The 27976-nt window shown below is 45.6% G+C and overlaps 2 protein-coding genes and 1 long non-coding RNA gene across 3 annotated transcripts; 2 read left to right on the top strand and 1 right to left on the bottom strand.

The window, feature by feature from the left end:
* Positions 1-3824: 3824 nt before the first annotated feature.
* On the bottom strand, positions 3825-7160 carry cisd2 (CDGSH iron sulfur domain 2). The gene is made up of 3 exons (XM_048995953.1): positions 6930-7160; positions 5083-5297; positions 3825-4793 (listed from the first exon to the last, which is right to left on the bottom strand). Exons 1-3 carry the CDS (start codon positions 7030-7032, stop codon positions 4704-4706), a joined length of 408 nt encoding a protein of 135 aa, XP_048851910.1. The 5' UTR covers positions 7033-7160; the 3' UTR covers positions 3825-4703.
* Positions 7161-7765: 605 nt separating this feature from the next.
* On the top strand, positions 7766-15459 carry suclg1 (succinate-CoA ligase GDP/ADP-forming subunit alph). The gene is made up of 9 exons (XM_048995952.1): positions 7766-8630; positions 9430-9530; positions 11234-11350; positions 11430-11642; positions 11814-11871; positions 12176-12259; positions 12429-12580; positions 14156-14344; positions 15265-15459. Exons 1-9 carry the CDS (start codon positions 8597-8599, stop codon positions 15289-15291), a joined length of 975 nt encoding a protein of 324 aa, XP_048851909.1. The 5' UTR covers positions 7766-8596; the 3' UTR covers positions 15292-15459.
* A 10353-nt stretch (positions 15460-25812) lies between these two features.
* Positions 25813-27508, top strand: LOC125720685 (uncharacterized). Its single transcript, XR_007385536.1, has 2 exons — positions 25813-26122; positions 27212-27508. It is a non-coding gene; the product is annotated as an uncharacterized LOC125720685 (long non-coding RNA).
* Positions 27509-27976: the final 468 nt, after the last annotated feature.

Below are 27976 nucleotides of genomic sequence, written 5' to 3'. Positions count from 1 at the left end.
CTGTTGGAGGACATCTCCCACACCTTACAGGACACACTATCAGCACTGAGCAGCTCCATCAGCGACAGACTGCTGCATCCAAGGTGTGCGACAGAGATACTGCAGGTCTTTTCTTCCATCTGCCGTCAGACTTTACAACAACCAATAAGCACATACCTAATCCCATGCTCATATACTCCCACACATATACTGAGACTGTTCTTATGTTATAATATTCGTTTTATTCCTGCTAATAACATGTATATATACATACACACATTTATTTATCAATCAACATAACCTACATTACATTTATACTTTATTTTCACTATATTGTACAGTTCTTGGGCGGCATGGTGGTGCAGTGGTTAGCACTGTTGCCTCACACCTCTGGGACCCGGGTTCGAGTCTCCGCCCGGGTCACATGTGTGTGGAGTTTGCATGTTCTCCCCATGTCGTCATGGGGTTTCCTCTGGGTACTCCAGTTTCCCCCCACAGTCCAAAGACATGCTCAAGCTAATTGGACTTGCTAAATTGCCCATAGGAGTGCATGTGTGAGTGAATGGTGAGTGAATGGTGTGTGAGTGTGCCCTGCGATGGGCTGGCCCCCCATCCTGGGTTGTTCCGTGCCCATTGCTTCCGGGATAGGCTCCGGACCCCCCACGACCCAGTAGGATAAGTGGTTTGGAAAATGTATATATTGTATTTTATTTCTTATTTTCTATTGTTTGAAACTACTCTTATTGCTTAAGGACTTTCTGCATTCTGCTTATTTCTGTTGCACTGTCCACTTTGCTGCTGTAAGATGCAAATTTCCCACCCGTGGGACTAATAAAGACTTTCATATCTTATATCTTATCTCATATCTTATCTTAGCTCATCTCTTATCTCATCTCTTATCTTATCTCTTATCTCATCTCTTATCTCATCTCTTATCTCAGCTCATCTCTTATCTTATCCCACTCAGCACTGCACATATTTAAATGTCAAGCTCTAAGGAGCCGCAGGTTCACCTGTGTGTGTTTCACCCTCCTCCTCCCTGGTCGCCGGCCTGCCCATTCACAGTCTGCATCGATCGTTTTCGGCAGCACAGTGGTTGGGGGGGGGGGGGGCAACCTAGGGGGAGTAAAAAGTCACCCAGACCAAACGTGTCTGATTATGGCATTTCTGGATGCAGCGTGAAAACGATGTATTTTTAGTCAGAGTGTGAACCGTACTTAATTTGAAAACGAGAAGTTGTTTTTAGCTGATGGCTTACTGCACTACTCTGCTCTCACAGATGGCTTTATATTTACCGAAAAGTTCAGATCTGAATGTCTATGTTCTTAACCATACCCTGACCGGGGTCTGGAAATGGGGGCCTTCCTGATGTTGAAATACATTTTTCCTGGTGGCAAAATCCTCCCACTCGCCAGCATCTTTAAAATAAATAACAATGTCCGTTTGCGGATGTCAGCCCCGCATTGCACCAAACGTCCACGGTCGCTCAGGGATACATGCCTCCTCCCCCAGTCCTGTGCCCCGCCCTGCCCCGGTCTGCATGGAAGATGTCATGGGTCAGACTTGGGATGTCTTGCCGCCTTTGCTCTTTGGACTGAAAAAGCCAGAAATAAGACACTGGATCCAGCTACTGTAGGCGAGGCTTTGTGGTTTGACTGCTAAAGCTTGGAAAAAGCTGGTTTGGGGCCCCCATTGCCCACAAACCAACACTATACTGGCGCCTCAAAAGTGACTTTTTGAATGGGATTCCAGAGATGATAAACTCTCCTTCCAGGGACTGGAACCCGCAGCCTTTCACTTAATTCCCTCTGCTGATTATAGGCACCTGAAGGTTTTGGGTTCGAGGCCACGAGCTCAAAACCTTCTGATGACCATGGACCAGATTACACACAATTAACCGGAAAATACCACCAACACTACACCATGTCTGCGAACCGCTTACGATCTCGTTTGCTAACTTTCGCTGGTTTCCGTCTCTTCACTTGTGATCAGAACATGCAAATATCAGGGGTCATAAAAAAAGGCACAGCTTGAAAACATTATTGTTTATTTTTGGAAATTAACCAGCCCCCTCCCTCAAACCCCCACCGCTCCAGAGCTCCACACGAGGCGACGAGTGGAAACATCCCCCCCCCATTTGTTTCGCGAATATGACATTAGCATGTGCGATATGAAGCCTTTGGACAGGCTTTCTGAGAATAGGGGGGGGGGTACAATTTGCATCTGCAGGCCGGCAGAGTGGCACCCAGGACAATGGCAGCCTTGTGGGCCAGCTGGGTTTACATAGGCAACTTCCTGCTAGATTAACCAAATGTGTTTGCCTGGAAAGAGGACAGGGTCATCGGTGAGGTTTAGGATGGACGGTGTGACAGACACACACACCCATCGGCAGAGTTACAGCCAATGGCGGCCAGCCCCTCACCCTCATACGCATCAGGTGCATGAGTACGCTCTGGTTCCCTGTACGCCGTGACGTGAGCTAGAAGCGTTTACTGAATTACAGACTATTACAGCGCTGCTAGCATCAGGTAACGTTTATTTTTTTCCTGCAATATAAATAACATTTTCATTGTGCAAATGACTTTTAAAGCTTCTGCTAATTATGCAGGAGAGTTACACGAGTACAAGGCAGCGACTCCTCCCCCATACTCCAGTCCACACCACCCATGATGTATGAAGTCAACTACAGACTTGTGGGGTACGCCGCAAAGCAGGATTTTAGCCAAATATAAGTGCTGTCCAATAAGAATGTCAAACATAAAAACTGTCCAATAGGAGGAGAGGTAAGTGACACTCCTGTTGGGCAGTCCTTACATTTGGCGTGTTTTCTTGCTAAGAGTTCAGGTAACGAGAATTCCTATTGGCCAGTAATGACTTCTAACTTACGTTAATCCAGCTAACTGAGAAATCCCAGTAGAAACCCCCCCACCCCTCCTGAGGAGGAGGATCCACCAAAAAACAACCAAAAGTTGTTTATATTTAACAGATAAAATTATTTTTCAGTGAAACTATGGCATTAATATTTTTAGGTGTATATCCTGACAACCTGGATGGTGATTGTGCTGGTTTCTCTCCCTCATTTTGCTCATACTTAAACATATTTTAGCCCTGCTAAAAGTTATTTATTTTTTTGTAACAGAACATTATTTATTCCCTGAAATTCTTAGTCACACCATCCGACACGCAGGCTGCCTGCGGTCAATTCCCCAGCGGTGACGTGCTTGCATGTTAAAATACTTCAATGCACAGTTAGTGTGACACGTTGGACATAAACAGAATAGTGTGTGTGGGGGGGGGGTGGTCAAAAGTGTGAGGGCGATGACCCTCAGCTCTAAAAGCTTCCACTGTGGAACCAGAGTCAGCAGCAGGATGACTAACAAGGGACTCCCCCCCCCCCCCAACACGGAAAAAAATTACAGTCATTCTTACGTTAGCAGTACTGGGCTAATGCAACATCACCGTGACCTTCGGCTAGGTCCTCACTGATAAAGGTCACATGTTCTACACGTACTGATAAGCTGAGGTGCAATAAAAAAATGCATTATTCTGATCACTAAAAGGTTCTGTGAGAGATCTGCAGTTTTTTTTTATACATATTTTTTTTGATGCGATGGAATAAAAGGAACGATCGACCAAAAAAAAGCCTCGCTTAGACGTTACTGTAATCGAATCATGCTCCTTTGAAGCACGCCTTTCCCTAAAGTGCTGCAATCTTTTCTTATTAGGAATAATCTGCTCTCATTCAGTCTTTAAAAGTACGAGGACGTGTCAGCTCATGTAAATATTCTTCGTTCTATCGCTTGTTTTTAAAAATGTAGTAGAACAAAAAAAAAAACAAAGACACATTAAAAACCCGAAGGTGGAGATTTATTTCTCTCAGGGACACATGAGAAGAACATTCAGCGCGGGAGCTCAGAACGACAGAGACGGAACCCAAAGCCGATGCAGTCCCGCCCCGCGCTAAGCGGACGGGTCGGTCATCTGCGGCATTTCCGTCGCGTGTTAGTAGAGTGTGAAATCCAGCAGAAGGAGGCAGACAGAATAGAGGAAAACAAGGAAAAATCAGGGCAGCCGGATTCTGTTTGACAGCCAAGAGCCCCCTGAACAGACTACAAACCAAGAATTATGATACATATACTCCTTTTCTACCAAATGTGGTCCCCATCTATAACCAAGATACAGAACGTACTGGAAATAAAACACACAAAAAAAAACATCCAATATAATTATGGAACAAATAAAAATCAAATGGGTTAGAGTAAAGACCTACTCAGTATCACACAAACACAGCCCAGCGCAAATCCAGCTTAACATCCCCCAGCTGATCCATAAGTGTTCAGGTTCAAGACGTCCATGGCCTCAATAAGATGCCAGTTCCGTACATCCAGGCCGCAACTCTCAAGCCCTGGTGTTTCGGAACACCAGCGTCACGGGCTGTGCCCGTTCTCGTTTAACAGCAAATAAAAGCAAGAGTCAATGTTGCTGTTTAAATAAGAGCATTTCTGAGTAGTTAATGACATAATTCCTTTTCGGAGGTTTTTATCTCTGCACAATATAGTACAAGTCTAAATGCACATGCTGTATATGTATTTAATCTAGCAAGAAAAAAAAACTACAGGAAATGGAAAACTTGGCCCCTCCCTAAAGGATGCAAGAACTACAAATACCTCCCACTAGGAGGCGGGGTTTACAACTGGCACCACCTCTCCACTCGGGAGTGTGGATTATAGAATTTTCTTCTTCAGTATGAGGGGGCCCACGTTGTCGCCGGTCAGCTCGTTGTGTTTTATGTGGGATTTGTCGCAGACAGGAAACTGGAACAGAAAACAAACAACGTGTCTCGAACAGCCAATGGAGGATGACTAATGGCACTCTGGGGAGCCCTTCATGTCAGACCCTTGCGCTCTAGTTTCTCACAAAACAGATGTCAATTAATGAATGCGATTCTCTGTGATTGACTAACCAAGCCCCATTTCCAAGACTCAACGGGAATACCGTTGAAAAGCTGGAAACCAGGCAGAGCTTGTTTTGCGAGCATTTCGCTCATTTCGCTCGCCGTTAGCTTTCCCTGTATGTTGTGAAGTCCGACCCACAGCCTCTTACCGTCTTAGAGCGCCAGCAGCGGCAGTAACAAGCACTTGGGCTTTTCAGGTCTTCAATGTCAATCTCATTGACCACCTTGGGGTTCTCCTTCTGGATCTTCAGGTTGATTAGACTGTCTTTCTGCTTTCTCTTCTTTGGTAGGAAGGGCCGTATGGTGAGGTAGCCCAGCAGGGCCAGGATTCCCAGGACGGGGAGCAATCGCAGCCACTCTGAAACTGAAAGTAGGCAGGTAGTGAGTGTCCGGGTTCGAGACAAAACGAGCATTTTGGCATCTGATCGCAAAGTGGTCAGTAATTAGCCTATGCTAAAAGTTTGGGGAAGCGCGTCCGGGCAGAAGGGGGTTAGCAATAGCACGATAAACACTGAAAACCAAGAGAGGAGACTCTTGGGGGAGGGGGGGGGGGGGGGGCTGCATGTCAAAAGTTTGAGGAAGTTCAAAGCTTTTCATGACAGCCTGGGAGTTTTTCCTCTCAAGTCAACTTTTACAAGTAAAATTGACTCAGAAGATAAACTTCACACCAGTCGCTCAGGCGTGACCTACCCTTAGCACCAAACCCTAATCTGCTCTCGCCGTGGGCAGAGTCACTTCAATTAAACATAATTTGTGTCAGTTTCACTCCAGACTACCTAAAGAGAGCCAATATATTGTATGTTGTGTGACTCCTGCAACATTCAGGAAAGCTACAGGAGGCAGAAATGTTTTAAAAACCACCAAAACAGTGTTTGGGGTTGTCAGTAATAGCAGTGACTTGCTACCTTTCCAACAACACACAGTCTGTTAGTTCTGCAAAATGTCGAATCTTATTTCTCATAATGTAAAAACTGCAGGATCATGCTACTGCACAATGATACCCCTCAACTAAGATAAATGAAACGCAGCCTTTCAGGGAATCGCCGAGATTGCACTACATCTGCACGCAACCGGCCACCTTGAAAGCGGACCCAGGCTGAGGAACAACTGGCAGATCATGCGAGGCTTACTACCTAGACAGGCCGAACAACAGAGAGGTCCCTCTGCCGTCAGCCAAAGGAGGAAGGCAGCATCCATTTCTGACCACTGCAGCTTCTGGGGAATCACTATTTCACGTATGTGTGATTTTGAACAATATTGGACAGCGGGCAGTATAGTCTGAAATCCATTTCACTATGTCCTTAGTTAACTGTCCAGCTGCATCACTTAGGACTGCAACCCAAAAACACACTGGCACCCCCTTATAAGTCTAGCTTGCAGTAATCATCAGAATCCTCATGAGAATATCATCACTGTAAACCCTGAGTCAAACAGCTCTGGTCCTGACTCAGAGCGTTTTACAGCGATGTTATATATCAAATAACACAACCTTTAAAAGACGCACCCACCCCACCAACATAGCCTTTATCTATACCAATGCCATGATGTGTTGCTTCCTCTAAACCATTTTAAAGCTCTGATGTGTGACCTATAGGGCCTGGGACATTTCTAAACTTAACAATTCTTAAAATACCTTTCTAACCAATATAAGCTAATGAAACGTAACAAGGTACTCGCAATCCGGAGAGGAAAAAAAACCGGTTCTGCAAAATGCTTCACTTTCTAGAACACACCAAGGATAATGACTGTCTTTTTTTGCAAATAACACTGGCTCTACCTTAAAGAGCCCCCCAATGCACTGGCATACTTCAAGGAAATTATTATATTTAAAAACGACCTTTATAACAACGAATATTTATGATCTGGAACAAAAAGGCACATATCAAGAAAGTTATTTAATTTGTTTAGCTGAGAGCGCGTAGATAAGTGCATTGTAACTCGCCTATGACTTTTTTTCCTAGTTGGCAATAACAGACATGAAATGCAATGAACGTACCCGTTAAACGCGCAAAGCCTCCGATAGTTTCAGGTAGCGGCAGTTTTTTGAGGTAGGCTGGAAGCTGGTGCTTTATGATCCTCGCTATGCCTTCTAGCACCATCTTGAACTGAACATGCGGACAGCTTTTAATTCGTTGCAGTGGGCATATTTCCTGGGGTGGCCCTATTACGGACTTTGCGTTGTCTGGTTAGCGTAACTGAAAGCCGTAATACTTCTGCGGAAACTGACGACGTGACGTAAATGGTTGGTGAATAATGGCGTCTCTTTCACGTGACAAAGCGGCAGACAGCCAATGGGCATTGAGAGAGCTGGTGTCATCTAATTGGTCAGAATGAGTTGACGACACGTCTGTAGTTTAAAAAGTTCTCCCTGGACGGTAGTGGGAGGGTTATTTCATGTCAAGATATGATTTAAGACGTCCAGCTGCGCATTTTCCCGCTCTAAAATGTTTAAAAACATAAAAATGCGTTTTAACGCTATAATTAGAAGTGCTTTTCAGTATTTAAAGCTAACTATAATTTATATATACGGTTGAAAGTAATGGCCGTTCCTTTGAATCGTCACTGCTCCTTTCCCCGAAGACCAACTGGATAACGAGTTATTCTAAAGGATGACCTGTTTGAAGTGCAGTGTTCAGGTTGGATAAATATAGCTCGCTGGGACTTTCCAATGGGAAGGTCAAAAGAGCGAAGATTTGCACGTCCTTTTCGGGCATAGACAAGAAAGCAGACGTCTAATTTTAATACATTATACATAACCGAATCACAGTAATCGATTATAACTGCTAAATACGTGTATACTCTATTTGTAGCATATAAATTCCATTTTATATTGGTTGTGTTCCTTATGTACCGTTTAGACATCAAAATCAGTCTATTCATTACTAAACATGAGAAACGTTTCAACTTTTTTATGTTCACAGCAGTCACATGCTGCACTTTAATATGAAACCGAGTCAAAGGTTAGCTTCCAAGATGCAAATATAAATACGATTTAATATACATTGGCTATACATAGGATGGGACAGCGCTGACGTGGGTGTCCATGTTGTCCCAGACCCTCCTCGCCCTCACTGTGTGTGGAGTTTGAAAATACAAGTATAAATCTCACATACTGTACTAGAAGGCAAGAGAGATCACTGACAGCGGGACTGTTGTATGATTGTCACGTGTTTGCAATGGCAACAAAAATGCCGTACGGACTTTTTACTACTTACGCCCGTCCCTACAGTTCGTTCAGTAGAGGGCACTATGCACTTCTCTGTCTGAGTTCCGATTAAAACTCCAGCGAAGAAGAAGAAATGAACGGACCTTTAGGTGGAACAGTAAAATCGGCGAAAATTCCTTGTCGATTTTCCTAACTAATCCCTCAGAAGCCCCAGCTAATTTCTATTTTGAGTTAAAATTTTAAATCTGTCCGCGAGTCAGCTGCATAGGCTGCACTGCAGCTAATCGTGCGACTAGGCTTTACTGTCAGATGTTTCCCTAAACCAGTGTTTCATGTGTCAGCGGAATGTTTTCAAACTGAACCTGAGTCTGAAGGTCAACCGGTAGGAAGAAAGCGGGGTTTACGCGTCTTTTTTTCCGTCAGGCATAATTTTAGACAGCCACGCCGCCTGCCGTTTAAGGTCCTTCCGCCGCCGTGTCATTGCTAAGTGACCGAAGATGTCCCACAGCAGGTTGTTCGCTCGGCTGCTCTGTGAGTCTATCTTCTATTCATTCTGAGCTCTCTGCTTAAAACCCACCGCCTCTTTTTTAATGAAAATCTGCTAGCGTTTGGTTTATACACCCGTGTCCTATCTGTGCCATTTTTTTCTTTACCTAACCGGCTGCTTTGATCCATACCTGTAGCGAAGTACAGGATCCCAAAATACAGTATCTGATCGTAGGCCAGACATGAACTTTGCCCCACTTTACCGTTATACTGTTCAGTAAGGGTCGAGTATTAGATCTGCGTAAAATTATTGCTAGGAAGACGTCCAAACTGCAATTCAGTTTAAACAATGTTGCAGTAAGTTCCAGTATACGTTGATTATCCGGCCCCAGAAATCCAGTATGTGCTGTTTCTTTGACATATTATTTAGAGGAAATTACTTGCCCGCAATCCAGTCTGACTGCTCAATCCAGCTGTTTGCATGTTCAGCGGTGCAATATTAAAAGTGCTTTGACTTTTTTCCTGACAACAAAAATCTTGATACAGAGTCGAAGAGCATGTGATGGTCTGTAAAATCCTAAAGATCAAGCCATGCTTTTCAGTAAGTTTATCTAGGGTGCTCTTGTTTTTCCAGCGTATGTCCTTTAGTAATCAGGTTTTTGGAGACGATGAGGGTATTAGTTTATGGTTACTTGGGGAGCTGTAACCATAGGCCTTGGTTTATGTCATACTTTGCTTCGTGGGAGTGGGGTGATGTGAAATTCAAGGCTGCCGTTGTTGGGCGGACAGTCCTTCACATATTGGGGCGTAAAACTAAAACTTTGTTGTTATTCCCTGTTTGCAGTACAGCAGCGTGGAGTGAGACACTGTTACAATGCATCCCGGCAGCACCTTTACATTAATAAGGACACTAAGGTTATATGCCAGGGTTTCACTGGGAAGCAGGTCTGTATTGCTACTCTACATGCTTTCTTTTTACTCTACATGCATGGTTGTGTTTTTGTCTACATTTTTCAAACCTCTTTACTGGTCACAGTTGGAATGACCAGTGCAAGCTATTGAATTCATATTCCCAGCACTGGGGTAACTGGTTCTGTTCTCCAGACTTACATCTTTAGAATGCAATAGACTCCTGCTTATCACAGTTCGTCCTGTAATACTCACGATTGCTACAGAGCTGTTGTTCGCTGGAGTGCTCACTCGCCTTCTTAATTTCAGATTTCGTCCCGGATTCCTTTCTTTAGGAATTTAGTAACTTGAGGAATTTACGTGAATAAAAGTCTGACTCCCCTGCTCCTTGGTCTCGTGTGTACAAGAATTAGAAAATAGCTGTGTGATATTTGTATTTATTGGCAGAAAAAATATTCATGTTTTGTAGTATTTAGGCTGTTGCAGTAAGAAGTTATCTTGTGTTTATGCTATTAAACAATGTGTCGCATGTAATGCCTCATTCTTGAATATGTAAGTGGTCCTTTTAATGAGATCGAACAGTTTTCTAATAACTTAAATTGTACTTTGGTCAAGGATGAAGGGAAGGTGTAATAGATTCTGACTGATGCCCACTTTCTGTTGTGAGCCCTGTCCAATGTGATCGTATTCTGCGTTTCTTGATCGCTTGCATTTCCGTAATGACAGTCTAGTACAAGTCCTTGACTTTCCAAAAGGCACTTAATTTAGGAATGAAGAAGGAAACATTATAGAAGTTTTTTTTTTCTTGTTCTTAACCATGTCAGGCCAACACTTTAGATGTGTTAACACTGAAATAAGAGGACAGGGGACATTGTTGTTGTTGTTCGCTCAGGACGAAGAGAAAGACGGATGATTGTCAGCTAACAAAATCTATAAGAGGAAAGTGCTGATTTGCCATTCCTCAGGTCACTAATTACAGCTGCCTGCAGAGCGCATTGATTTGCGCATGGGTTAGTTGACTCTGCATACTGCTTATCTCTATTGTTTCGACATCCATCTTTAATAATTAACACGGGCAGCTGTGATGTAGAAGGTTAGAAATGAACATTCAATCTATTAATAAACTGTGACCTAAACTCTATACTTTTTAAAGAAAAAAAAATGAACCACCCTGTTGCAGTGGGACACAGTAACACGAAGCGTGACAAATGCAATAAAGGCACTTAAACACGATGATATTTGTGATTAGTTTGTGTACTGCTATGTTTCACTATAGGAATGCTTATACAGAGGGTTTTACATATTTTGAATATTTTACAAAATAGGTGCAAATATAAATTGGACACATTTCGGCTTATTCAGCATTATTTCCAGTGTTTCCAGTTGCCTTAGACTCCAGTTTGTAGAGTTTGCTGTGCATGTATTGCATATCCCAGAGGTGCCAAGGCTCTGTTTCTGTTAGATCTGATTGTCTGGTAAGTAGCGCCCCCATGTGGTCTGTGTGTGTAGTGCCACACCTGCCTCGGCCAGCTTGTCTCCCATCCCCTACGACCTGCCAGCCGCAGGGCCGCACACGTGTGATTAATGGCTGACCGTGGTCTTCCTCATCATGGCTGCTGCCGCCTGTAATAACATCTCAAGGTCAGCGCAGCACTGCGCCAGAGGAGAGCTCCCCGTCGCCCGCTCAATCCGTCACCCTCCTGAAAGGCCCATCTCTCCCTCCCTTTCTCCTTCCCCAGGGTACGTTTCACAGCCAGCAATCGCTGGACTATGGCACTAGGTTAGTGGGAGGCGTCTCCCCCGGCAAGGGGGGTAAGACTCACCTCGGCCTGCCAGTTTTTAACTCCGTGAAGGAGGTAATGGCACGTCGTCTCCTTTCTGTGTTTTATAAGGTGGTGGTTTTTGTATAAACTAATGCAGCCCCCATGCCTCCAGGCGAAGGAGGCCACCGGAGCGGAGGCCTCCGTGATCTATGTGCCGCCCCCGTTCGCGGCCGCGGCCATCTTGGAGGCGGCCGATGCCGAGATGCCGCTGGTGGTGTGCATCACCGAGGGCATCCCGCAGCAGGACATGGTGAAGGTGAAGCACAGGCTGCTTCGGCAGAGTGCCACCCGCCTCATCGGGCCCAACTGCCCTGGCGTCATCAACGTGAGCCCCCCCCCCCCTTCCCCGGACATATTTACACGCCCATCCGTCAGCTAGTATGACGACAAGCCTCATCTTCTAACAGTGACACTCCAGAAGTCGTGGCAGGCTTGTTTTTAGCCCTCGGTCCTGGCTGACCGAAGTAAATACCCCCTCTGCTGCTTCTCTCCACAGCCCGGCGAATGTAAGATCGGGATAATGCCCGGTCATATTCATAAGAAAGGAAGGATCGGTGAGATCGCCCCGCCGTCTCTCTTCCATGCTGTACATGAACCCGTCACTCTGAAAGCCTCAAGGAGACGATCCTGAGACTCTCCGTTTGAGTTTTACATTTGGGGTGTGTTGAGGTGTGATTTTCAAAAAAAATCGATGTGAGGTGATTGCAGCGGTGGTAGTTAGCTTGGGATCACACCTCACTGGGGTCTCTGGGAAGGGAGATACACCCTATGTAAGGGGTCATCAATAATACCGGTCGTTTGTGGTGTGGTAGTGACCCACCAGGTGACGCGTGCGTGACTTAATGGACTTTCTTTCAGGAATCGTGTCCCGATCCGGCACCCTGACGTACGAGGCTGTGCACCAGACCACGCAGGTCGGACTGGGACAGTCCCTCTGCATTGGTAAGTAGGGCAGAACATCGGGTAATTTGGGGGAACGTGCTCTGAGATTATGCGACTGTTCTGGTCTTTGTGGAGCTTGGTGTCTCCGTGCCTTGTTTGGGGTGTTGTTATTTTTAGACGGCGGGCTGAGAAAAAGCAGCCGGGTGATTTCTGTTAATGCCATTGCCAGGAATCGGCGGCGACCCCTTCAATGGGACGAACTTCATCGATTGCCTGGACGTGTTCCTGAAGGACCCCAAGACAGAGGGGATCATCCTGATTGGGGAGATTGGCGGCAATGCCGAGGAGAACGCGGCCGAGTACCTGAAGGAGCACAATTCCGTAAGCTGGTGCCCCCCCAGGAGTCTGTCGGCGGCGGATTCCTAAGGCCGACGCTTTTTAATACTGAATGGGACTCGGGTGCTTAAATTCACCTGAGACGGGTGAAGCAGGGCTGTCAAAAGTAGGAAGAGGAACCCCGTCTTCTAAAGCAATAAATCTGGAGTTAGTCAGCCATGCATATTACAGGAGAGAACTTTTTGTTCCGCCTAGCTGGAGACAGGAATGATGGGAGTTTGGCTGGCGGAACGACCGGAATGACACGGTGTGCCAGAGTGCTGTTGCTTTTTTTGATTAAAGGATCACAACGTTTATTCCTCTTATCGCTTCCCGAAATGAGTGTTTCGTGGTGAAGAAAATCCCTCCTCTTGTGCGGGGCTACGGAAAATGCCTTTTGGCAGCGGGGCAAAGTGTCGTGAATCGATTTGCTCAGAGGCGCCGAAACGCAAATGGAAAACAGTCTGCGATTGGTCCATTTCGATCGACATGATGCCGGCCAATGAGATCAATCCGTGTAGAAGTCCTAAATTTACTGCGATAGACGAGATCACACAGAGCAACCTGAGTTTAAGAGGCGGAGTCTAAGAAGTCCGTACAACGTGAATGGCTCTTTGCTTGACTCGTCACATGTGCTGCATTTATCGCCCAGCATGTGTGTGTGACGGGCTTTCTCTGTTTGCCAGAAGTATTAGGGTGGGGAAATGAAAACCCCAGAGTCATCACCTCCCCGTTTAACACCCTGGCTGTGATTCCCCCCCCAAAGTGCTTACTATTCCTGAAAGCCACGGCAAGCTGCTTAAAAAAAGGTCAATTACTTTCAAAGATGGAGGGGAGCGTAATCTTATGGGCAAGGCTTTTATTTGACTCGCACTCCGCTGTTTGGAGATGGATTTTCTGCCTCTAACGTGGCTCCGTGGTCGTCTGGCGGTTCGGTGTCTTGATCTCGTTAGATGAATGAGCCACCTTAAGCAAGTTTTCCGTTTTCAAAAGAGCCGGATGATCATTCTGCCCTCCGGCGGTAGCGGAATGGGATGGTAGGGTACGGCGGCTGTCTCTGTTTCCGTAATTAAAGCAGTACATCTCCTTCGGATGGAGGGCGGGCATAGGCGACCATTGTAATGCTAATTTCAGTCTCTTCATTTGAGGTGGCTGTCTGGGAGGACAGGAATTAATTGCTTTACTCAATTAGTTGCTACATTAACTGCTTAGGTGGATCTAAGAATATGTTCACACAGGGTTACTACATTTATTAGGGAATGAATTGGCTAGCGTTTAGCTGGAGCTCAGGAATTCAAAACCTGTTGTATCTCAAACGGACCTTTTAAGACTCGGCAGTGCCGCACTTAAAAGCCCAATTTAAATCCAACTTCCTCTTTCTGCCCAACTTATAAATGGCTCTGAATCTGCGAGAAATTTCCTCCCGAAAACGTTAGCTGTTAAATATGTCCATTTGTCACCAAAGGTAGGATAATAAGTAGCCATTGAAATGACTAATTAGTCTTCCTGTTGGTGCATTCTGCTGTGGTTTCTGGCTCTGCCTTCGTTCTGCAAACCCCTCGGTCTGTCTTTCCGCTGCAGGGTGACAAGGCCAAGCCGGTGGTCTCCTTCATCGCGGGTCTGACAGCACCCCCTGGCCGGCGAATGGGTCATGCCGGTGCCATCATCGCCGGTGGGAAGGGTGGAGCTAAGGAGAAGATTGCCGCTCTGCAGGCCGCCGGCGTCGTGGTCAGCATGTCCCCTGCTCAGCTGGGCAGCACTATGTTTAAGGTTCGCTGACCTCTTGAGCGTATGAATAGGGTGCAGAAGGTCATCGGTAACTCGGGGTGTAGGTTGCAGAGATCGGTGTGTGCGGAGGGTAGGCAGCAGCTGGAGACGTTGGCTCTTTATCTCTGTTATATTGATTCAACAAAACCCGCACAGAATGTGTGACGATAAAATGGAGATTGCCCTTCCCACTCCCATCCTGTAGGGGGTGCTGGCTATTACATGCCTTTGGGGTCACTTCGACCCACATGTTCCACCCCAGGGCGCAGTGGCGTTCTGCATTGTTATTAAGGTGTTAATGGTCCACAACAGTAACTTAAATGATCGATATCTCAAACTCTCCGTGTTTATAAGAGATGATCTAACGAGGAGTTGATGGCATGTTGATGTAAGCTGCCCTGTGTTCAAGCAGCTTATACATGCGATGCTGCAAGGAGCCGTTAGCTCGCACCTTGCAGGCTGGCGAGAGGCTTTCTTGTGGAATGATGCTCTAGAGGCACTGTGGACCTGTTCCTGCTTCTCCCGACACCCCCGAAACGGCCCGCCGCGTTCGCCCTCCCGCTTTCACACAGCCAAGTACAATGCGCTTCCCATGTTCCTCCAATAGATGGCAGTCAAAGACAGTGTTGGCTGGGAGAGGGGAAGTCGACTTCCTACCCCTGAAAAACGTTTGAATGAAGGATCGGCCTCTCATTGAAATTTCAGACTATAGCGTAACTTCTTCGGCATAGTGATATCCACCATTCCCAGTAACGTTACCTGTAGCCCCCATTACGTGGTGACACAATTAAGCTCAGAATCGGGTAATGGTGCCGGGTTGGGGGGGTGGGTGGGTGGGTTGCCATTTTAGAGACTTTTTCTTCACCATTAACAATGACTAAGCAGAACCTTGTCCTTCTTCCCCTATAAATTTTTGATTTTAGGAGTTTGAGAAGAGGAAGATGTTATAAAATGTGACCGAGACCACCCAGGACCCGCTACCCCCACACAAGGTGGTCACTACCCTGGTGTTGATGTCTTTCCCAAGAAACCTCCCTGTCGCTTCAAGCCGCACAGTTGATGTTTTGTTTAATTTCATCTTAAATGTAACAGAAAATGTAATAAATCTATCGTCTCGATTCTGTCTCTGTCTGTTATTCTGTTCAGTATGTTCTGTGCTGTTAAATAGTTAATCTGAACTAGTTGATCAGGTACAGATGGGGATTATATTACATTCCATAAAGCTGCCGGTTGCTAGTTCAGCTTGCCTCCTGGGTGTTTGGAAAACGGATCTGCCCTGCATCCAGGGAAGCGCAAGCAGAGGTGGGGTGGGACTAGCCGGGTGGTCAGGAGGAGGGGGTATGGTTACCGTGGAGACAAGAAGCTGAGTCAGAATGACCGGCCTATGTGGATCGGAGCTGCAGAGTACTGGAGGAATTAGCGTAACGTACTCTGCACTGCTTAAATTGGACCGGCAAAACCGAAGCAGGTGATTTAAGATGGATGAGGGTGGAGGTATTATGGTGGTTTAATCTCACTCACATCTCGTGGGGCAAGCATAGGGACTTGCAATCTTGCTAAACTCTAGAAATCTACATTTTGCCTTTCATGAGGTTTGACCCTCACAGGATCCCGTACATTAACCTAGACACACCTAGCTCTGTGTAGTTTTATTTGCAGCTAATGCTGCTTACAGTTGTTTCCTAGCAAGGCTGCACCAAGGGCTTGTAAGTCTTTACCGGCCACGTCGCTGGCCGCATTATGGCCTCACTTCAAACAGAGATCTGGGATGGTTAATCGAGGGCTTCAGAATCATATTCAGTACTCCGTGACCCCCTCGTTTCCCGGGAGATGCCTCGGGCTTTGCATAACTTAATTGGTCAAGGGGCACTCAGCCCGTTTGCCTTGGGACGGCATCAAAAGGCCGGCTTGGCTTAAAGCCCACGGATCTCCGAGAGGCCTCGCGGGCGCATCCTTAACATGCTTTTTTATCTTTGTGCAATTTGCACTTTTTCTGATGAAAGGAGAAGCATCTGTGGGTCATGGGGTGGGGGCTTCTTCCTGGGGCGGGGGGAGAGGAGGGTAATGCTGGGTCCATCCTGAATGGAGATTAGCAGCATTTTCAAGAAATTCATGTCGGAGGCCATGTTGCGAAGGTGATCATCATGGACCAAGCTAATGGTGATGCTTATTCTGCAGAAGCTAGAATAGGAATCAAGTACTTTTATGCATTTTTGTTCGTCCTTCAGCTTCCTGTGGGTGGCTGATGTGACAGATGGATAATCCATCAAAGGACAACGTGAATCCCTCGTCCCTCAGTCTGATGCCTTCGGAGATGCCCTGCGTTGTACACAAGCGTATTAAGTCTTGACTTGTGTTGTCGGAGTGAAATAGAGGTTTTGGGGAACTCTTGCTCCGGCCCGTAATTGCGTTCCTCCTGTATAATGACATGCATTTAAATTTTACACAGATAAGAAATGAAAATGCTAATTCCGTTTCATCAGCATCTCTCAAACGTACTGGAGTCAATTATTTTCCGGATGCCTTGTCACATAAGTAGCGCTTGACAGTGATGTATTTGCCTGTTTTATTTATGAAGTTTGAGGTAAATTTCCTTCACATGACACGTTTTTTTTTTTTGTTTGTTTTGCGGGGCGGGGGGGGGGGGGGTGGCGGAGAAGTTAGGTGGAAGGCCGCTATGAAGACGTATCCTGCGGGGGGGTAATTGCTTGGGATGTGGGGCTGTCTGATGCTGTCAATCTGCCTCTGTTTACCGCACATCAGAAAGCGCCTGACAGATCAGTGATTCACCCGAATAGGTTTTTGTTTAGCGCACATTGCATAATTTCTTATCGGTGCATAAAAGCGTGGATCTGAGCTGATGGACACGCGCTCCAAATGGGCGTTGACCTCGCCTTTCCTCCGAGCACGCCCACGTAGACAACGCTGGGACTAGAGCCAATTAGCATTAGCCGCTACACTCTCTGAGTGCAGTCGATCATTCCGACAGTAAAGCAGGCTGGTCGGGGGCAGGCTGGGTCGAAATGTGCATTGTTCGTTACAGAGATAGTAGCTCAGAGGTGCCTCTGGTGGACATTAAAAATAAAGGCTTGGTTTTTATTATTAAAATGAAGCCCACTGGGGGAAGGTAGACTAGTGATGCTGGAATGTTAGAGGCTGTGATCAATAGCCCATCCCCCAGGGTATACATGAAAATCGTTTGTCATGGTGAGTGTTAGCTGGGTGGTGCCTCCGGTGGACACTAGGGAAAGTGCGGGTCAGTTTTTGTTAGTAAAATGAATTGTTAGGGGGCTGGACCAATCACTCACCCTCTAGGGGTTAGAGGAAAGGAGGTCACTCTAAAGATGAGGTGTACTGTGTGAGCTTGCCTCTCCTAGTGTGCTCTGAAGCAACAATGTCCGCCACGCGGTCTGCCAGTGAGGCATTTCTCCTCACACTCGGACTCCGGAAAGGAGCTGCCAAGCAGGTCGGTCTGCACTGGCGGACTGCGGAGGGTTCTCTGTACGCTCCAATTAGCACCTGACATGCTGCAAAAGGTAGCTTAATATGAAGCTCCTCAACTAAAGTGTTTAAGAGGCGAGCAAAAACGATAGCCGGAATACTTAATGGCCCTTGAGAAGCGGCATTATCAAACGCTAAAGTGCAATTCAGCACGACAGCGCCGCCACCATTGCAACGGCTCGGGCGAGACGTCCGCGGCCCGCTCACTGCCACAAGCAAACCACTTAGCTGGTGGATTTCCTCATCAGCGTCAACACCACACCTGGACCTGAATCCGGAGGACGCCATTGCTGCAAAATGCGGCGCAAAGTCCCAGGAGGGAATATGCTAATCACCCGCAAAACGGCTTTCTCTTGCGGATGAGACAATGCCCTTATCTCTGTTTCCATGGTCGTCAGCCAAGAGAGATTATTTTGTGTACACATTGTTAGCAATTACTTTTAATCGGCATTAGAGAATTACCATAATAGAGATTGCCGGTGGAATCGGCGGTTTTATTTATTTTGGGGCTCTGGGCACCCGCCGCGAATCTGCCTCGTGGCAGCGGCCTGGCGCAGCCGCAATCCTCGTTATCTCCACGCATAGCTAATGAGGTGATGCCGAGGCCTCGTTAAGCCTGCACCGGCCAGGAGGGAGGTCTGCCTAGCTGAGAAGGGGGTGGATCGCGGTACGGATTTGTCTCCTTTCTTTAGGGGAATCAGATCTTGCTCAAAGAGAAGACTCCATTTTTCACCCCCCATCCCCCGCCATTATTTAACGGGGATGGTGTCAACAAGCGGATTGAATCCGCCACCCTGGGGCCCGTCTCGCACCTGTGCCGTGTCATGCCAGCCACCGGGGGGGCTCCAGCCATTCATCGGATTCTTCTTGTCAGTCACGGAGAGAAATACTTGACACCAATTTCAGCCCAAGACGCTCGCAGGCAGGCACTCTCCAAAAACTCACCGCTGACAAGTGTCTCATGCTAGCATGCTAACAAGCTAAACAACCGCAGGTACCACCGCCGAGGATAATGTGGCCAACCTCCACACTGCATCAGCAGGACTACTAATTAGTCAGGCAATATCAGGCCAGCTGTTCTTCAGGACCCCGCCACTGTCAGGGGGCCTTAGGCGGTCTCTAATAGACATTGAGCATGCCTAGACACTAACCAAGGTGCTAGGGTGCCCGTTGCATTATTAAATGATGATTGCCGATTAAATGCTGTACATGTTTCTTCAATTAAAGTAATTACCATTTAATTCAAGTGCTTGGCAAAAAAGGAGAGATGATGCTCAACAATAGGTGCAGAAATCATTCCCATGAGACATAAAATCTTCGGAAATATTACTTTTACGTCCTGCAAGAAGAGCTGTGGAATCAAAGGTGCATTTCCTTGGTAACCAGATAATGGAGAAGGAGTTTTTGCAGGCTGACGGATGGGGTGGGTGGTGCCACCTACCGCTGGCCCCTCGTCACTCAGTCAAGGTGCACATGTCATGTGGCTTCTCGCAATACATTCTGCCTAGGGGGGCGCCATTGCGTGGAATGGTATTTCAGATCTCACTATCTTCCAGATGATGACTACATTTAACAGCCTCTGTTAAATATAAACCACTGATGATTTAATTAACCAAAAAGAATACGATAGTCAAATCCAATGATAGCTACAGTGACAGTTACAAGTACAGTGGCTTTATTGCCCTGCCTCCCGCAGACCCCCGTCATAAGTACAGTGTAGTGGTAGCAGTGTTGGAAACTCTGGCGACACCTTCAATGCAAACCCCACTGGTGTATGTGTTTGGCATTATGAACCCCAACATGACAAACAGCTCCTCCTCTGGGCCGGAGGTCGTACTACACAGACAGAAAAAGATTTTCCACTACCTGTTACTGGTACAACACAACCGCTAATTATTATACCGAAAACACCATCCTGCCTTTAGTCTAAAAAACAATAAACAAATTACAATGCGATATAAAAATGTGTATGTTTTTTGTGCTTTTCAAAACAATTTAATTGTTCTCCAGGTCGTTAATTTGAGAATCTTAATCTTTGTTGCCGTATGTAATGATGTTTGGTTATTTTGTATAATTGCCATTTTAATTGTAATTATGAGGGTCCCAGTGTTTCCGTGGCGTTTATGTGCACTGCAGACTGGCAGTATGACTTTGGGGTTGGATGGAACAATGAACGATGCCTCAGAGAGCAGCTAATGCTTAGCTAATGCTTTACTATGTGCTGCTGCTCGTAGTGACTGCATATTTCACATGTAACTTATGTAACTTATTAAGGTATAACCGCAAGACCCATATAGGGTGATTTTGATCATAAATGTACAGTTATTTCCAGTATTAACAGGCATCGCCATTATGACTACCTGGTTTATACACGTACCACAATTTTACCATATCTGTAACGATGTGATTCGGTATATTAGCTGTGGCTGTGAAAATGCTTTCTGTGAATGTGTCACGTGTGCAAGTGTATTTGCAGCTGCCAATTGACGAAAAAGACATATTTCCAAATAGACGCTCAGAGTCTGTTAACCGTTAAATGTTTTAAGTGATTATTCCCCAACGCTGCCTCAACTTGTTTCTAACAAACGAGCTTTTAACCCCCAAAGAAGTGTTTATGTTTCGTTAAGTGATAAAGTTCTTCTGGGGGGCAAAAGTCTCGCTGACTTCTGTACTGCGCGTTTGGGATTAGGACAGCGTTGAGTGTCAGTCGTCAGAGGAGGTGGGGGGGGGAAGCTTCCAGCCCCTGTGAAAATAAAAGGGACCCCCGTGGTCGAGTGCCCCCTTTGATAATAGACGATGACACAGCACCTCCCCCTCCCCGGTCAGCAAATTATCTAAGTTATATCAAAAGAATTTTAGGACATCCGCCTCACCCCTGCTGCTGTGAGATCTTCCCCTCCCCCACCCCCGGCATAGGCCCCTGAGTCCATTGCATGATCTCCCTCATAAGCAGTCGGCTTGATCGGCTGCTCTTCTTGCGTTTAGTTAACCCCCTGCTCGCCGGCGCTTTGCAGAGTCGCCTCGCAGCCTTAGCTTCCGTGCGGCAGGAAGGCCTGAGATGTCGGCATTCCCCAGGTGGAATCTGTTCCGGCTCTGTTGGCTTCCCTCGGGGATATGCCCGGCGGGCCTCGCCTGCGGTGACCGGGTGAACGCACGCCTTCCTGGTGGTGACTTTCATTTGATTTTAGCAAACGGCAAAATAAATAATCTGGAATTGTCTGGTGGCAGGGCTCCTGCTCTCCCCGGTGCACTGCGAAGAATCCGACTCACTGGTTTTCCTCATTTTTCCCTGGGTTTTGCTAATATTCTTAATAACAGATCACTGATGTGCCATAAAGCTCTACATTAAACGAAGGCAGGCCTGCAAGGGCTATACTGCAACCTTTTATCTGCCCGAATATGGCATTCTGGGAAAAAACATACAAGCATCATTTACTGCTCAAACCTGCTGTCCTGCATTGTTTTTTTTAAAAAGAAGTTGGCTAATATATTTATGAAATACAGAATAAATTGTACTGATATTTCATTAGTGGTAAGGCACGGATAACCCTGCCACCACCCTCTTTCTTCCCCAAGGATATAATTTATCTTGATTGCTGGTTTGTCTCTCCTGCATTTTTGTACTAATATTATCCTGTTAAGTTGAGAGCAGTTGCAGATTTAAAGGAATTCCATTAGTCATCGCTACGGCAACTGCACGTGCAATGTTTCGCATCTCGACGGTCCTTTCGTTAGCGACACCTTTTCCACTTGTCCATCGTTGTTATATAACATGACGGTTACATGTACTTCGCAAATCTCGAGATTACATCAGACAGTGTGATGGCTGTTACCTCCCCTCCCCCTCACCATAATTCCGGAAAAACAACAAAACACTTGCGATTTTGTCGGTCCCTGATGCTGTTCTGTTTACATCAGCACAAACCCCATGACAAAAATCTACATATCTGAACAAACAAAACATTTGTTAGGGACGTAAAAGAAACAGCTGTTTAAAAATTCTTCCAGGGACACCAGGACGAGAAACAATGAGTCACCTTCTTACGCATCGTCACCCACAGACTTTTTGCCCCATCCTGACAGTTTTCGTTCGCATTTCGCAACTTTACGAGACGCGTCAACTGTGCCCTTCTGCTTTTACACTATCTTTTGACACAGTTTGGTGTTTTCCGCAGGAGTGCATCACCTGAAGTGTCTAGCTCAAAGGGGTAATGGGAGGGACATAAAGAGGTCTGCCATGACGGGCAGCCAAGTACACCAAGTATGATTGGCTCCTGCATTAATTAAGCACGAGAAACAAGGCTTTTCAGAGACTCACACCTACACCTGTTTCTTGTGCTGCCCTCTAGAGGACAAGTGAACTCACCACACGCTACACAAGTCTACTGCCTGGTGACGGATGAATTAGATTGTTTAGAACTACCAGTGTACTGGAAACCTTCAGGGGCAGATAGAAACATGGAACTGGTAGAGTTATGGGCAAACAACACTTGTATTCATGATATTGGTATTTTATGTACTTTTGCCGACACTTTCAAATGTATAATATTTATCATAATAAATTACACTCCTTGATTTTCCTGGCAGAACTGTTCATGTCTCACCACATTATGATTTCATGAGTCCAAGTTCAGGGGTGAAGGCCGCAACGTAGCTCAGAAATCAAATCTCATGAATAATCCATTTATGCAATTAGATCCTTACTATTCATAACTATTCAGGTTATGAAGGAGATATAAGCAAAGAGACTCAGAAGGAGTCAGACGAATTCCATCGCATAGCTCCCCTTTGTGTGTGTAAATAATGACTCGAGTGCATTAAAAATCCTCGGAAATTTTCTGAAATACCTTCAATTTGTATTGCTTCCAATACTATTCAAACGCCTTCTTAAACTCCTTCCTGCTATCAACAACCACTTTCCTTTTTATAATGTGGTGGGGGAAAAAAGTATTATCATATGGAATGGTGGAGTGCAAATGAACAAAAGAAATGCAAAACAAACTGAACATTGTGGTTTGCGCCAGTGGAGGCTTACGGCGCGACCAGATGTTACGTTTGTTCCGGAGAGGCGCAGTGCAGTCCTCCTCCACATCAGAACTTCACGGGCCGCTTCAGTTTACCCTAATCAAGTATATTTTATAATGAGTTTAGACAACTGAATATTAACTAAGGAAGTTCAAAAGCCTGAGCAAACAAGGGGCGCCGTCAGTGTGCCCCGAAATAAAATAGTGTTTATACGTGGATATTTACTGAAGTAATCTGGATTAAGCTTCTTAACTGAATGGTGTTCATCCAGTAGGATCAGAACCTGATATTTTTGAAAATGATTTGCTAATACACTCACTGAAAAGGATCTCGGCGGATTAAACGCAACCTTTGCTTAGGTCTACGCCGCGTCAAGAGCAAGTATTCAGGAAACGCTAATAAAAGTTTTTATTAATGTTCATCATCGTGGTCGAAGGGTTAGCAGCGGCTTACGTGAGCATTACTATAGTTACCAATGATCTGTCTGATGTGTCCTCAATGAGTGTTACTATTTTAGGGGAATACCGAGTTTTCCCGGTGCACTGGACGCATTACAACATCTGTCTTTTGGAAAAACCGAAACACACGTTTACAAGAACTCCATATGTGACAAAACCCAGGTTCGCTAAATTGTACAATTTGTACCTTCTTATCGTAACTGCCCCACTGGACTGGCTGACAATCCTACAATGGAACAACCAAAGAAATTATTCTTCAGATTATTTGTTTCTTTTGTAAATATTAAGTCTTTAATCTCTGTCCCCGTACCAGTGTTTTGATTTCCTGAGCATGAAAATTTAATCGACATTACCGCTAGAGCAAATGTATTAAACCTCTTCCACGTCGAATTCAATGAATAATGCATTGTAACTTAAAGGTTTAAAAATAAAAAATGTGTTCTGGCAGTATGAATATTTTTTTTCGATTAAAACATTGCTTTTTTTTTATTTCACATTGGCAGTTAAAATAGCCCGATTGTCTAACATTGAGACATTTCATCATCAGCACCACCCCACCTCCAACCCTCCCGCTCCCGAGCAAACGCTTCAGGGTTACAGAGGATATATACAAAAGAATATAACTGATTACCTCCCGGACACGAACTGGCGAACTTCATCGCCGCTTTATGTTAATGTGAACGACCCAAAAACTCACGGCAGTGGACCTTTGTGAAACTATCGCCGCATGTATAAATAATTTAAACAGTTTATACATTTCATTTCCATATATTTTTTCTAGATGTGGTGACTTGAATTACCAATATACTCAATTGATTTTCATTTTCTTTTCAAATTTAAATATGCCTCATATTTAAATCCTTCTCACCATTTTGAGTAAAATCTGGATTATTACGAGTTATTCCAATTTCAGTACGCAGTAATTAAATTATGCTCCTTTTTGAGTGAGTATTTTCAGAGCTTTTGTTTATCACCTTTAGACCAGTTGTCACGACTAGAAGACCAAAGGACTCGAGGGCAGGCACGACGGCAAAACAAAAAAGGGGGTTATTGAACTAAATTAATAGAGACCGGTAACAAACAGGACCGTGAGAGATTACAAAATGGAGGACTGGCAACGAGAACAAGGACTGGGACTGAGAACAGGAGGGCTCGTTGTCAATGGGGATGATGAAACAAATACGTACTTAAATACAAAGACTAACGAGGGACAACAAGCAACAGTTGTGGCTCATCAGGACCACGTTAGGGAGGAGAAAGGAGGGTCAGGCATTGGGGGCGTGACACCAGTGTTATTTTGAATGACATATTCATTTGTTTCAATGGGTATCTGAATGTGTATTTCATTCAGCGGCTGCAAAACGACCACAAAACGTCTTTCATATTTTACAATGCCTAGTTTGAATAAAAATAAATAAATAACATGAAACATTTTAATCAAAGCATCGGGCATGTAAATAGGCTTTCCGAATAGGATTAGGGGATTTATATAAGAGGTGTCATTTTGTGCCTTTTTCCTGGAGATTGGGGCTGATTGACAGATGGATGCGCTGCGAAAGAGGGAAAATCCAAGCAAAGACATTAAAATTTAAATGTCTTGTTCTGTCACAGATACATTCATAAAAAACATTTATTACAGCCCAAATTTCAAGATCTGGCGGAGTAATGACACCATTTAGATAAACACTCGGTCATTTTGCCACAAATGCGCCCCGCAATTACTTTGGATGTTTGCTCACTGAACGCTACCAGTGACAATATAACGAGCATTTTAAACACGCTGGTTAGTCCCACTCTTTCTAAAGTTGTCAGCAAAACATCAGTGTTTACTTTAAATTTTCTAATGCAATTTGCAAGAGTATCAACGGCGTTTTGTTGTATGAAAAGTGTCATTTCAGGATGCAAAGCAAATTCGATCTCAGTTTCAAGATGACCACCTTCATATATGGTGCCTAACATACTTCAGGGTTGCCAACTTTGGTCATCTGGCTGGCGTGCGATTTTCAATTCGGGACAAGTCTGCACACACATTCACACGGATATACTTGTAAGTGACAGTTTTATTACCTTGTAAAATAGTCTGTAGGGTTTACAAACTGCCCCAACACTTCTGATGTAGCTAATTTTATGTTCATGATGAAATAATATAGATTTCTTGTGTGAGGGTAAGAGTCTGAAAGGGAGTCTGTCACGCCAGATGCGTGAGTTAGCCACCCTGATACTGTTCCCTGAAATGGACTGGCATCCGGACAACGGTGTACCTCAATCTCATACTCTTGTGTCTCTGACCAGGACAAGCCCCTTTAGCTCTAAAACAGTTCAGCCTAGAAGTTTCCGGAAGCACAGTGGCTGTCGAAAGCACATCGCGGTCTGGCAAACTATACGTGCGAAATCCCACCCTCGCAGACGTCACACAGTGCAATTAACAACTCTATACTAACTTCTAGCAATGGGCCAGGGACAGATACATAGAAACTGTCAGAAAACACTGCAGCGACGGTCTGGGTGTTGGGATGGAGACAGTCGCATTTTTACCTGCTAATTGTCACATTGCTGGGTTTCCCAACTATTAAAGGCGGGTTCGTCGCAAGCTGTTATATATTTCCTTCAAGCCCGTTCCACAAATGAGGGCCTCTGGGTAATCGCGTATCACAAGAGAACCAATTGGGATGGAATAATTTAGCAGCATTTTTCAAATCTCCGCTCCTCGCTGCCGGAATGGAAATAGGTGCATCGATTTACATCCCGGATGGCGTTTGTGGATCTGCAGCGCCACTCTCCTCTTCGACAGTAACAGGTTTGGCATAGACTGTTAGCACCCGCAGGCAAAAGATAGCATGCAAGGTGACGGTAATGAGTGTACCTCGAGGAAGATTCCAATAGAGCTAAAATATGTTGGGTGCTACCGTAAAACCTTCAGGTCAAGTAACACCTGCTGTTTCAAAGCAGCTGAGAGGTTTAAACCAATGTCTACTTTTAATTGAATATTTTAGCTAGGTGCTCAATTACCTCAAAAACCAACTTATGAGCATTAGTAATTCATACAGACAAGCAGTTTGGCTCAGTGCACTTTCTCTGTGTTTATTCTGCAGGGCTGTGAACATTAAACGTTTTCCGGCTGCCGGCATAGAGATGAGCGGCAACAGGCCAGTTATGTTCCCGCCTTAACCGCTAAATGCACTAATAGCGTTTAAATAACGGCTATTATTTCTTTGGGCTCTGTTTCGTCCATTATCGCGGCTGCAATTTAACTCGTAGCAACTGGCAACGCACGCATGAGGCCAAAATGAAGTGTGTGAAAATGTTACGGGGAGGGAATTGAGTTAAGAATCAGCCGTAAAGTGTGGCCCTTGCAGTTTTTATTTCCTTGGGAGGGTCTCCTTGCCTTCAGTCCAGAAAATGATGCACAGCAGCGTTATGAACAAAATGAAAGTAACATTGATTTTAATATTACAGTTTACTGCCTTGTCAGTATTATTTAAAACATGCCAAAGTACTAAAATGTATAAAATGTGAACAAGGGATGTTATGCTGGATGGGTAAATTGGGTTAAACCATTCCTTGATGGGGAGGGGGTATTTTTGGGCGCTGGAGGGAAATAACAGACCTACTGAACTCATGCTGTTTTATACCAGTGACAGGAGATCTGGTCCAGTAGCCCCCCCTCCCCCAGTTTTCCAGTGTGATTGGTACAGGCCAGCAGATTATGAAAAGCCAGTCTGGAGAGGTCTGAGTCCGTGCTGCGGCTCCAAATTAAGTAGCCTTGATTTCCATTCAGCCCACAGGGGGCGCTAACTCACTCCCGGGCTGAGCTGTACTTCAGCCTGAGCAGATGTTTGTGCATTAAATCCGCGTCTTGCTGCACCCCCTCCTCCCCCCGTCCCAGGTCTGCTCTCCCTCCAGATGCTCCGGTGGATTTCGCGGATTTACCTTGAAGCTAGCGCCGCCTTGGCCGGTGTGTTTGTATGCAGCTGCTGCTCCCTCTCCCCCCCCCCCCCCCCCCCCGGCGTGGCTTTACCTCGAAACGCTGCAAAAGGAATCAGAATGTTGCCCAAGTAGCAGGACGTGCGCCGGGCCCTCTGAGGACAGCCCCGGGTGTGGATCCATCAGCGCCGAAGCACCGTTTAGTGCCACTGCTGGAAATTAAATTTCTACATAAATAAAACACTGCAGACCTCAGTGACATGATTGCCCCCCCCCTTCAATATTTAAGAAGGTTCCTGCCATATCTCTGGAGCGTACGGTAAATAGTGAAATCTCCCTCATTCCCCCCTCTACCCTTATTTAGAAGTTGGTGCCCTGGACTCTGAGCTTTATTAATGCAGTTTAGCCTTACCAGCATGGAAATGCGCGGTATTTACTTGAACAGCCTGAGGGGAGGCGCTGATAGGGAGGAGCACCGATACTCTGCACCTCAGGGCTTCGTGCTCCTTGTGGGTTCCAGGCCTTTCTTCTGGGCCCTGGTGTCTAGCAGCACACATGGGCACGATGTCCCAAGAAGGAACCTCACTTTGTCTGTAACCCAGTCCACCTGGCAAAAGATATTCCCAGTGGTCACACATTGCCTGAGGACCAACCAGAGCATTTCTCAGACAAAAACGTTCACGTTTTCACTATGAACTAGAGGCGAAGTCCTCCTGAAAACCGCACC

The sequence above is a fragment of the Brienomyrus brachyistius genome, chromosome 25, assembly GCF_023856365.1.
Source record: "Brienomyrus brachyistius isolate T26 chromosome 25, BBRACH_0.4, whole genome shotgun sequence".
NCBI classification, from domain to species: Eukaryota; Metazoa; Chordata; class Actinopteri; order Osteoglossiformes; family Mormyridae; genus Brienomyrus; species Brienomyrus brachyistius.
This window is presented reverse-complemented; position numbering and strand designations above follow the sequence as displayed.